The sequence below is a fragment of the Gossypium arboreum genome, chromosome 7 (genome assembly GCF_025698485.1).
Source record: "Gossypium arboreum isolate Shixiya-1 chromosome 7, ASM2569848v2, whole genome shotgun sequence".
Taxonomy (NCBI): domain Eukaryota; kingdom Viridiplantae; phylum Streptophyta; class Magnoliopsida; order Malvales; family Malvaceae; genus Gossypium; species Gossypium arboreum.
In genome coordinates this window covers 105937035-105949330 of record NC_069076.1, presented here as the reverse complement: position 1 = coordinate 105949330, position 12296 = coordinate 105937035, and the positions used below count along the sequence as shown (strand labels likewise).

At 35.2% G+C, this 12296-nt stretch overlaps 1 protein-coding gene and 1 long non-coding RNA gene across 4 annotated transcripts; both read left to right on the top strand.

The window, feature by feature from the left end:
- The first annotated feature begins 267 nt into the window (after positions 1-267).
- LOC128295527 (uncharacterized) lies at positions 268-2622 on the top strand. Its single transcript, XR_008286019.1, has 2 exons — positions 268-576; positions 1962-2622. It is a non-coding gene; the product is annotated as an uncharacterized LOC128295527 (long non-coding RNA).
- Positions 2623-5427: 2805 nt separating this feature from the next.
- On the top strand, positions 5428-11705 carry LOC108481379 (serine/threonine-protein kinase STY13-like). 3 transcript variants are annotated; one of them, XM_053030614.1, is made up of 4 exons: positions 5428-5707; positions 6135-6290; positions 6598-7611; positions 11022-11705. In XM_053030614.1, the coding sequence occupies exons 3-4, from the start codon at positions 6704-6706 to the stop codon at positions 11359-11361; spliced, it is 1248 nt and encodes a 415-aa protein (XP_052886574.1). In that variant the 5' UTR covers positions 5428-5707; positions 6135-6290; positions 6598-6703; the 3' UTR covers positions 11362-11705. The 3 variants fall into 3 exon arrangements, 2 of the variants coding, with proteins under 2 accessions (XP_052886574.1, XP_017640013.1); XM_017784524.2 differs by having other exon boundaries at positions 5532-5707; positions 6115-6290; XR_008285698.1 differs by lacking the exon at positions 6598-7611 and having other exon boundaries at positions 5546-5707; positions 6115-6290; positions 11022-11161.
- The last annotated feature ends 591 nt before the right edge of the window (positions 11706-12296 follow it).

The window sequence follows — 12296 nt, the reverse complement described above, 5'->3', positions numbered from 1 at the left end:
TTATGATAATTAAGTTACACAAGGTGTTTGGGTAGATTTTGGTGATGGTTCTCACCATACATAGTGCAAAGAGCAATTAAGGATGGAAGTTTAGGATGGTGTTTAAGAGTGATGACCAATGGTTGATCTTGTGTTATCTGTGTCTCATTTTTCTGTGTCTTTATTCTCGTCCCTTTGATCTTGGAAAAGGGAGTATTTAAAGCGAGAAAAGCCTTCACTTTAACCTCATGATATGACTTAGATGTATTCTGATATGGGGTTGGTCACCATGGTAAATCAAGAGTATTGATAAGATTGAATCTGATGTGACGGTTTTCTTTAATAGTATAAATAAATAAATAATTATAAAGTGAGCTTCTTTGAAACTGAAATTTTAGAGCAATGAGGCTTGTATTTTTTAGGCGAAAGTGTAATCTCCACGACATGTTTAAAGTATATAAAGGCCTTGAGTCTTTTGAGAAAGACTTCGCTTATGCAAACTTTGGGGAATCATCACTTCATTCTTTGAGTTTCTTGCCTTTTTGGTGTTTGTCTCATCTTCTTCCAAAGTTCATCAATTTCCTTCTTTTTTTCTTGGTAAGTTTTTTTTGTTGCATTTTTGCCCATTGCAAATTTTGTTTTTAGGAAAGCTTACGTCTTTTACTTGTTTGTTTCCTCGCTTTTTTGTCATACTTTATAATCAACCATTAAAAGATGACTTCCTAGCTATTAGCGACGGTATTTCGTGTACAACCGTGAAGGAGTATATGCTATGGGCTCTTCAATTTAGGAGGATTAGGGATCCCTATGATAAAATAGATTCGTCGTTAGAGACGTCATTCATCTATTGAGCAACATCGTAGACAATGAAAAGAGTATGTTTCTGCTATTATACATCTTTAAGCTGGATTTTCATTTGCATCTGCACCCATCGTTCGTAAAGGCATTCAATTCTTTTGGCATAGCCCTAAGGCAATTGGTTGAGAGTTCAAGGTTCCACTTGGCGGCATTCTTCCTAGATTGCCACAATAGTGGGAAGGAGCCCTGCTTGAGTAGCTTTTGGAACCTAAACTTCCTTCGATTCTCTCACAAAATAAGCCAACAATGACTATTATTTCCAACAATACAAGAATGTGGGCTTGCCAATTTTTGATAAACCAAACAACTAGTACCAAAATAAAGGTCAATTTATCTTTTTAGAGGATAAAATGGGCGTCTTTCCTTTTTCTTACACTGTGGAAGGAACTTGGTCGGAAATTGAGCGTGGTTCCCAACTTGGAAGATGACAATACTATGGGTTAGTATGATCATTACAAACAGGGTCTTGTTTTGCCCTCACCAGTCTGCTAAAGTTGAATCTTATTTGGGTGCATTGCCTAAAGAAAATGAGCCCAAATGGTGTGGCTCTATTTGTCATTGATAGCTTTAGGGATAAGTTGGACATATATAGGTGCGATTCATACAGTCTAAGGGTGGGCCACTGAGAACCACAAATGAAATTGGTAAAATGAGTATAAGCACGCTGAAGAGGCTTGAAGGATTTTTTTGAGTTCTCCTTTGTGGTTGTCCCAAGAGGAAGGCTTCCAATAAATGAAATGAAGTTATAACCTTATCTACGCAAGTTCCAAAAAGCATAAGGTTGCTGATCTTACCTCCCCAAGTTTCTAAAAAGCAAAAGGTGGCTCGCCCAATGCAATCTAACACCGGTATTGGCATTCCCCAAAATAAGGAGGTTTGCCAAGCATTAAGTGGTGTTTCTATTAATGTTCTCTACAATGAGGAAGATGATGACTTAGACCGGGAAATTGACAATTATACGAGCCCCAAATCAATGCCTTGTATGATTGTGGAGAGTTTAGGTCCTTTGGTTGTCAAATAATCTTTTAAGATTGAGGATTCTGGTTTGTAATGACACTATCATCAGTATGATCTTGATTGAGCTTTGTTTTCTATTTACTTACGACTTTGTGAATTTTTTGCAGATACGTTAGCTAGCAGGTTTGACTGGTATAACTTTCTCCAAGAGTTGGATAGAGAGGACGCCCTATCCATAAAAAGGCAAAATGTTGGTGGTGGGGTTGACATTGCTGCCATGCAATCAAGACAACGCCAACTCCTACTCTAACAACCACTCTAATGGTTGTTGTTATGTTAACTGTTGCAGCCCCTTATGCCCTTACTATGCTTATTTCAACTATGCTTATTTCTTTATCACTGTTCCTTATGCCCTACACTAGCTATTGACACTCCTCCTTCAACTATGCTTATTTCTCTATCATTGTCCCTTGTGACTGTCTTTGCGACGAACCAACTTGGAGGCGCTACTAATGATACTGCTTCCACAGAGGCCTTTTCTGTAGTTTAAGGGTCATAATGTTAAAAAGAAGATACGGAGGTTCAGAAAAAGTCATTTTGTGATGTCTCCATCAGGAGTATTCCCATGACGTAGTCATTTGTTTATTGATAAGTTTCCACGAATTTTCCATATTTAGTTATTTAGGGAAACCATTAAACAAATGTGTTAAAATGTGAACATGATTAAAAAGAGCAGCTTGAGTAAAAAAAAGTTAACGAGTCAATTTTATTCTTGAATACTTGATGTGAAGAATTTATTGTTGCATTTACTAAATTTGTTGATTTAAATTGTCTCGAATTGCGTTGTACGCCGATTGTATGCTTAAAATTTAGTTATTGTATATGGTATTTTTAAAGAATAGTTGATCATCACTGAGCTTTGAAGAAAGCTCAGCGTTCCAAATCACAAGTGAAGCTTTCAAGGAGTTTGTTGGTTGAGTATCATCAATCTTAAAAGTCTTCATGAATTCCATTTTTCGAAGAGACTTTTTCTTGGTTTTAGCTTTGGATGTACTTAGGACCTTTTAGTTTAAGTTTTAGCACTTGTGGTTTATGACCTTGTGGTGTGCCTTATTTCTGAACTTATGGTATATTTTTTGTATTTTGCTTCTAAATCTGATAAAGGATTTGAATTGATAAGATTCCATGGTTTTGAGTTTTAATTTAGTCGAGGTATGATGCCTACCTAGCATGATTTTATTTGAGTGTGATTTTGGATGCTAAATGTCTTGGTTAAGGTTTGGGTTTATGTTTGGTACATTTTGTTTTATTTTGAGAAATGTTTAGCTGTATTGTTTTGGTCTAATTTTTTCTTTTCAAGCTTGAGTATAGGTATTCAGACCCATGGTTTTGGTACCTTTGCAAACAGTAGCTAAAATTGAGAAACAAGAGAGGCAAGTATGGCCTCGAATATTGATACTCTAGACCAAGAATTGATACAACCCCCTAATGTATCAGTATATTGAAACTTCGAACCTAATTTGTTTAAAAATTGGACCAAGTGTTGATACCCACAACCTTAGTATCGATACTTGGGTCGTTGATTGCCTAGATAGGCCTTCAAACGACATTTTTAAACTCGTTTTGAACCTGATTTTCGTTTATAATGATTTATGAATGCCTTAGTTGTTGTTTGAATGATTAAAACTTATGTTTAGAAGTGAATTGTTTAAAAGATAAAACGATCGATGTTGATTCAATGATCAATGTGATGCTCATTATTCGACCAAAAATCAAGGCTGGGTAAAGGTTGTTACAATTATTGTGTCATGGAGTATTATTTTGCATAGTGGGGTTCTTGGCCCCTTAAGGCTGTGATGATTGGTTGCCTCTAATAATATCAGGTTGATTCAGATAGTTTTGATAATACCTGGGTGATTGTTTTGCCTGAATCTTTTTGGTTGTAAGCAACATAACCTGATATTCCACCTTTAGTTGTGGCTGATAATATTGCTGTCCTACTGATCATGTTGGTTATCTCCTACCCATTCTGGTTTTAATATCGGTTCCGATATTATTGATCACCTTGCTCATTGTTGGTTTTGTTTTCTTGTACTTCTAGGATGTTTTAGGTTAATTGAGTCATAGCTTTTCATGTAGTTTCTCATAATCGGTGTCAATTATTATAACAATTAAGTTATACAAGGTGTTGTGGTAGACTATGATGGTGGTTCATGATATGTAGTGTAGAGAGCTACTAGGATGGAGGCATAAGATGGCGTTTTATAGTGACCAATGGTTGATTTCGTGGGGTATGTCTCACCTGTTTCTATGTCTTTATTCTTGCCACTTTGATCTTGGAAGAAGGGTAGTTAAGGAAAAGATAGTTTGGAGAGAGGCCTCTATAGCATGATTGTCTTTTTAGTAAAGTGAAATTTAGACCAAGATAGAGTATGACTTGAATGTATTTCGATGTGGGGTTTGTAAACTAGTTTTATGTCTTTATTCTTATCATTTTGATATTGGAAGAAGGCTATTTACAAGAAAAGGACAGTTTGGAGTGAGGTCCTAATAACATGATTGGCTTCTTTAGTAGAGTCTAATTTAAACTAAGTTAAAGTATGATCCAAATGTATTTCAATGTGAGATTTGTAAATTCGAAAAGTAGAGACTACTAATTTAATAACAATCGTCTTTAATAACGTTACAATGATACTTTTGTTATGGTGCAAGTGTCTCCTAGTGAGAATATTGCAAGTTTCATTTTTATTCTTTCTGAGACCTGGTAGTGGCATGAAATGCAATTGCTATAGCAACTGAATCCAAAGTCAACCTGTACGTATAGGGAAATTATATATGGGAAGCTAGCTGTTACTATATGTAATAATTATGGGAAGCTACCACACGTACATAATTGCATTGCAGGATTATATAGCAAATATTCTCTAGATTTGGTAGTATCAACATTGTATCCTAGTTTAATTTCACCAATGTTATCAAGAGCAGCTATAATGAACTAGTTTTTTTAATCATTACGGAAGGGAACGAGTGACATATATACCAACGAACAACACTGCCACTCGATTTGTAGCTTCATTCCTCGTATAATTAGACAAATCTCAAAATTATATATTAACTTTAATTTAATGTATATTTTAATACATAAATTTTAATTTTAATATAATTATACATATAAAATTTTGATTGCGTTTAGATGTATAAATAAAAGTTTAATTTTGATTTAATCAAATAAATATATCAATTTATTTTTATATTAGATAAATATAATTATCTGTTTATATAATATATATAAATATAAAATAATATTATATTATTGATTATGTTAATAATTTATAAAAATTAGATCAAATTAAAATTTTATATATAAAATTACAGATTAAATTAAAATTTATATATAAATTTGAGATTTTTCCCATGAAATTATCCTCCTAAATCTTTTTTATTATTAGTTAAAATTCAAAATTATGAATTTGAAGTCTACAAAACTAAAGGGCTTAGAAATAAAATAGAAAGATGTGTGTCCAAATCCAACACTACTAAGGAATTAATTAATCGAGGAAAAATAAATAAAAACGAGACAAAAATTTATTAAAAAAAAGAGAAAAAAAAAAAAGAAAAGAAAAGCAGAGCAAAGGGAAGAAAGACACGCGCGCTATCACTGGATGGAGGAGGAAGACCTCGAAAAAGCAAAACAAAGAAAAGAATTACGACACGTGTACAGTAGATAGAGCGATTGGAAAAGTAGAGAGAGAAGTGGCGAGTAGTACTGGGTCAGGTCACAATTAAAACGAGGCTTCGAAAGTAAATGAGAAGCGTAGACTGACTGGGAGAGCTCCTTTCCTCCTCTTCATCTTCATCTTCTTTGTTGTTATTTTCATCCCTATCTGTGTTCAGCTCTTCTATCAAGGAAAAGGTATGTATCCCTTATATCTCTCCCATCTGAATCGGCTCTCTTGATCCCCTGTCTTCCCAAGGTTTTTACCTTTTCTTTTCTTCTATTTCCAAGCTTCCTTTAATTTGATCTGTGTTAGATTTACGAAGGAACATGTTATTCTTTTAATAATTACTTTTTGATCAAAATGGAATATTTGGATTCAATTTGATGTTTAACTTGAAAAGGAAATAAAAGAAAGAAATTTTGAATTTCAAATTGTGTTTGGTTTGTGGAAAATCTGTAGCTGAATCGTTTTCGTTCTGCTTCCTTCTGTACGGTTGATCTAAGGACAGAGCTGTAGGAAACCTTTTTTGCATTTGGAAGTTGAATGATTTAATCCCTAGTAATTTTTTATTTTTTTAAGCCTAAAATTCACTTCTTTGCAGCTTCTGCATTTCAATCTCAGTTATTGGTGGTGCTTTGGAGGTTTGACTGTTTCGCGAACGGATATTTTGGTGTAGGCGCTCCGATTCAGCGTACACAATCTTAGATCCGGGTAATTGCATTTCTAGGGCGTGCTTGCAACTCCAAGGCTTTTTTCATTATCCTTTGCCAAATTAAGGTTTGTCTTATTTCTTCATTCTATTCTTTTAAAACTAAAGGCATGAACAAACATTTCGAAACGGGAAACTAAAGCTAGTTTGTATCTCCATTCTCAAATCGGTTAAATTAAAACCAAGCCAATTAAGAAAAATGTAAGCTCCGCTTACCTCCCAAAACAACTTCATCTTAATCTCTTCAATTCCTTTACTTGACAAATTAGGTACAACTTCTATCTTAAAATTTTAAGCAATGCTTGTTGTATGCCCCTAATATCTATCACTTAGTGTTAGGTGGGAACTCACGAGCTTTCATCTTGTTGGTTTTAGGTGATATCCTAAGCAATTGAACCATCAAATGAGTGTCAAGAGTTTGGGCTAAAGAGAATTGGTTATCCTGATTTTATCTTTTGGGGTTTCATTCATAATTGGGAAAATGGTCGAGGGGCCTAAATTTACAGGACTTATGGGAGGAACCAACAATAATGACAACAATTACTATGATTTTACTCAAGGGTTCTATCAAAAACTTGGTGAAGGCACAAACATGTCTATTGACAGTTTACAGACTAGTAATGCCGGTGGATCTGTGTCCATGTCAGTTGAAAACAGTAGTGTGGGCTCTAATGATTCTCTGACCCACATTTTAAGCCACCCTGGTTTAAAACCTGTGAAACGTAGCAATTACTCTGTCTCTGTGGGGCAGAGTGTGTTTCGTCCTGGTAAGGTTGGCCATGCACTTAATGATGATGCATTAGCACAAGCATTGATGGATGGCAGGTATCAGACTGAGGTATTACAGAATTATGATGAGTGGGCTATTGATTTAAGAAAGCTTAATATGGGTACAGCTTTTGCTCAAGGTGCTTTTGGGAAGTTATACAGAGGTACATATAATGGTGAGGATGTTGCGATTAAGATATTGGAAAGGCCAGAAAATAGCCCTGAGAAGGCACAAGTTATGGAACAGCAGTTTCAGCAGGAACTTATGATGCTTGCAACACTAAAGCATCCTAATATTGTGCGATTTATTGGGGCTTGTCGTAAGCCAATGGTTTGGTGTATTGTCACGGAGTATGCTAAGGGAGGCTCAGTTCGACAGTTTCTAACAAGGAGGCAGAATCGTGCTGTGCCATTGAAGTTGGCAGTCAAGCAGGCATTGGATGTTGCTAGAGGGATGGCCTATGTGCATGGACTTGGGTTTATTCACCGGGATTTGAAGTCAGATAACCTTCTGATTGCTGCTGATAAATCAATAAAGATTGCAGATTTTGGTGTCGCACGTATTGAGGTGCAGACTGAGGGCATGACACCAGAGACAGGGACATATCGTTGGATGGCGCCGTAAGTCTTTAGACAATAGATTACAGTTTCTTCCCAGTTATATGTGACATTCACACTTTTCTTTTTCCTTATTTGATGGTTCTTTTCATCTTTAGACTACTCTTGCTAGTTGGCAAGTATTCTCCAGAAACTTTAAAGAAAACCCCTATTGATGTTCATTCGTTCTGCATAGATTTCTTACCCTTTCGATTAATTAACTTTATCTTTTTGTCAATTATCTATTATATTTACCCGTAGTGGATTATGTTAGGGAGTAAATCCTGCTGTCTAAGGTTCTGCTATTTTCTGTTTTTGCATCTTCTTAGCTTTTGATTCTATATTCTTTTGAGGTTTCTTTAAAAGTTCTCGTCATAATATAGAACTTTCTACGGGGATTATGTTAGGGAGTAAATCCTGCTGTCTAAGGTTCTGCTATTTTCTGTTTTTGCATCTTCTTTGCTTTTGATTCTATATTCTTTTGAGGTTTCTTTAAAGGTTCTTGTCATAATATAGAACTTTCTTTACGCTTTGTCTGAATTCTGAATTTGATTATGCAGTTCCTTCTAAAATACCTTAATGAATGTGATTTGATTTAGAATTTTTTAGATCCCCATTTTCAACTGGAATATTGTAATGAAATTATTTAACAAATTGACATGATTGTTATATATCCAGAAGAAAGTTGATTAGATTATTGTGGAACACAAGTATCATCTTAGGAGATTAGATGTTTGAGGCCTCTCCGTAATGTAATTGTGAATGTTTGTATTTGGATGTCTTACTGCTTAAATTGAATTAGGCTTCTTCTTGAAGCAAAATAAAGATGTAACATAACTATTAAGTGGGTACTTGATAAATAAAGTGCTTGCCAAGCTTACATTTATGTCCTAGATTAGTTTGGAAGGGTGAGTGTTCTTGTGAAAATTTGAACAATTGAGATTTTAATGATATGATCCTAATATGCAGAGTTGATGTTGTGCTTTCAAGCAAGACAAATTGTGCATAGCTTGTCTTAATCTACTTCCACTATTTGAGGCCAGGAAAACATGTCTTCTACCTTTATATGTTGTCCCTATTTCATGTTTGGGTGCATTTTCACAGTCAAATATAAAATTTTTTCATAAGAAACTAGTAATATTTTTTCCAATTATACTTCTACTTTATGCTTGGTGTATCCAAGGTTATTTGTTTTTGTTACTCTCAAATGCCTTTTGATTTCATGATTTATTTGGGATTCATTTACATCAAGTGATCCTTTTTTTTTTGGTTTATGCCTTACTCTCCTCATTGCTGTATGCTGTCATGTTACACATCCATTAATTTGTTTATAATTCATAAAACTATATATAACTACTAGAAATAGGGACTGAGGCTTCCATGTGGCTCCGTGACTAGCTTTGTCTGCTGCATCTAAACTATATTGATTGTGCCATAGCATGATAGGAATTGCAAAAACTTCCTTGAGACTATTTGGAACTTATACATTATTATTTGCATATCTTCTTGCATCGCATTGAGGTTTGACTTACAGACAGTACTCACGACTTGTGTCTCTCTATAGTTAAGCGTTATTGTTCTAAAGAGGCTAATTCTCAACATTCAAATCTACCTGTCACATCTACTGGAACAAAACCAGTTCATGATGGCTAAAGGATCAGTTGCTCCTTAAAGCTTGAGGCTTCATTTTTCCCACTTAACAACTTTTTGCCTCATTTGGTTATTTAGTGTATTAACACAAGGAAAAGCTTAATTCTTACATAAGTATTAAAATAGTTTATCATAATAGAAAGAATTATTAATACAAATTTAAACTTGAAATTAGGAAGGATGAGTAAAACTCTAGTAAAAGATAAAAGATCTCTTCTAAATAAGTAAAAACTTCTCCTTCCCTTTGCTGAAATCAAGTCATGTGAGTGACTAAAAATTACCAAGTGAAATTAGTTTATTGCTAACTCATTTTCTAAAAACATGTAAAAAAAAACTTATACTCCTACCAAGCGAAGCATTAATGTTATTTGCGGCCTTTATATAAATATGACTGTGCATGGAATAGTAGTGATGTAAACAAACGGATGGGTTAAGAGTTTTAATTAGATGTCGGGAGGTTACTGTGTCTTTTGTGTCATGTGAATCAAGGTAGGAAGACAATTGAATCAACGTACTTAGTAATGGCCTAAATTGTGTTGAAGCAAGGAGTTAAAAGGAGGAAGCTGAGCAAGTCATTTGTTGCACTCAGTAATGCCTACTCTGGAGTCTGCGCAAATAAGGAAATTTGGAAAGCAACAATTATGAATTTGCGATTTGGCCAACTATTCTAAAAATTGGGAATATTCTCCATGGGTTATACATATTAAACAGATTGCTAAAGTGATTGTTGTATTCCCTTGTTAAGATGATACTTCAAATTATCATTTTTGAAGTATTTGCTTTGGTCTTGTTGATAGTTTGGGGTGGGAAAATTGTCAATGCCTTTATAGAGGGCAAAGTTCTGACTGGCTTGAAGGATACATTTTTATGCGACAAGTTCCAGTTTCACAATTCAACTTTGATGTAATGTCAAAACTGTGTCCATGAGTTGATATAACTATATTTGATAAGGCAGAAGGCCATATCAAGTTATTACTACCATACAATATATATTCTTGTATTTATTACCCATCAATGGTTTTGAGCCTAACTTTCGTTGACTGGAGGTGCAGACTTAAATGCATAATGTACTCCGTATGTATTATACCCAAATAAATAGAATAATTTGAGGCATCGAGAATTGTGCATTTTTAATTCCTCTTTCTTATGTGCTTGGTGTAATATGCACTGATAAGGTGATTCCCCATTGCAAGGGAAAGAAGCTGAGAAAATTGCATCACTTCATCTTGTAACTTTCTACTTGCCATGTTACATGCATGTTTCAAGTGGAAATACTTTCCTGTTTCAAATGGATTAGTAGGAACTGATTAGGAATCATATATCAATCATAACTACATAGTGATGTTCAATGGGTGTATTTGTTTTGGTATTTAGTTCATCATTAGCGTTCGCTAAATTACCTTTTACATGAAACTGCATTAATTAGCTAACCGGTTGATTTGGTGTCCGAGTTGCCTATACGTTACGTGTTTCAGTTGAAATTTGTTCTGTATTCATGATAGTAATATTGTTGGTTGACTTGGATAAGGACACTCTCACCCACACCCACGTCCATCTGGAAATGAATTATAATTGAAGTGATTCTGTGCCTGTCTTTTACATGAAACTGCATTAATTAGCTAACCGGTTGATTTGGTGTCTAAGTTGTCTATGCGTCACGTGTTTTAGTTGAAATTTGTTCTTTATTCATGTTGACTCGAATAAGGACGCCCTCACCCACGCCCACGTCCATCTGGAAATGAAACGTAACTGAAATGATTCCGTGCCTGTCTTTTCACTTGCAGAGAGATGATACAACATAGGCCATACACACAAAAAGTAGACGTGTATAGTTTTGGAATTGTCCTTTGGGAGCTCATAACTGGCATGCTTCCTTTCCAGAACATGACTGCAGTGCAGGCGGCATTTGCTGTGGTGAACAAGGGTGTAAGACCGGTCATTCCAAATGATTGTCTCCCTGTGCTGAGTGAGATCATGATCCGTTGCTGGGACACTAACCCAGAAGTTCGTCCTCCCTTCACTGAGATTGTAAAGATGCTTGAGAATGCGGAAACTGAGATACTGACAACTGTTCGGAAGGCTCGGTTCAGGTGTTGCATGACTCAACCAATGACAATCGACTGATCCTGAATAAAATAGCGAAGAACAGAAAGGAAAAGAGGATATAAATGAAAATGAAAAGAGCAAGCAACAGTAAGAATTTAAATATAAGTTGATGTATGTATCAGTATTTCTCTTTTGGATTTGCTTTTACCCTTTTTTATTTTCTGAGATAGGAGAAGGTAACAGTTAAGACTGCTGGTGTTTGGATTTGGTGTGAACTGTACTTGGACTAGTGGTGGTCGTAGCTTTAGTGGTAGGAAGGGGAATCATTAGATGTGGTTTCTCTGTGTAGCTATATATGTGTGCAGTGCCTGCCATATCCGTTACTCTTTGATTGTTTAAATGCAGGTTCTCAGTTGGATCCATGTCTTATTTTGGTTTTCTTTCGGCATCTCTTCTTTCTTTTGCCTGGTGTTTTGTGTGTTAATATCTATTTCTGCCTGCTGGTTAGTTTTTTTTTTTTTTTTTTTTTGTGAGGGTCTGCCCGTTGGCTTGCTGCCCTTAGGTGAAAAGGCAAGAAGGGTAAAATAGAAATTTCCAGGAAGTAGTCTCTTTTTCTGGATATGAAAAAGATTTTTCCAAATAAGCTTGTTTAACTGTTCCTTGTACGGTGCATGAAAAACCCTTTTGCTCTGCTAAACTTATTAGTACAATGATTTTCGAGTTTTAAGCCCCATAATGGCGTGGGTTAAGGTTTACAAGATCTGCAAGTTTCATTCTGACAAGTCTCCTTAATCCATGCAACTCCGTATCTTGCATCTGATAACTAAGCAGTCTTTGCTGCAAATGCAATAGCTGTCGGCATATTATCAAGATATGGCATTGATGAGAGTAATAATTTAATTTCCCTTTTTAGCTTCTTTACTGCCAATAGTTGGCAAATGCAAACGACAGTTTCGGGTTGCGGGAAACAGCGCTCATCTCTTAATTCCCAACCTCAAGATTGGAATCTGTTG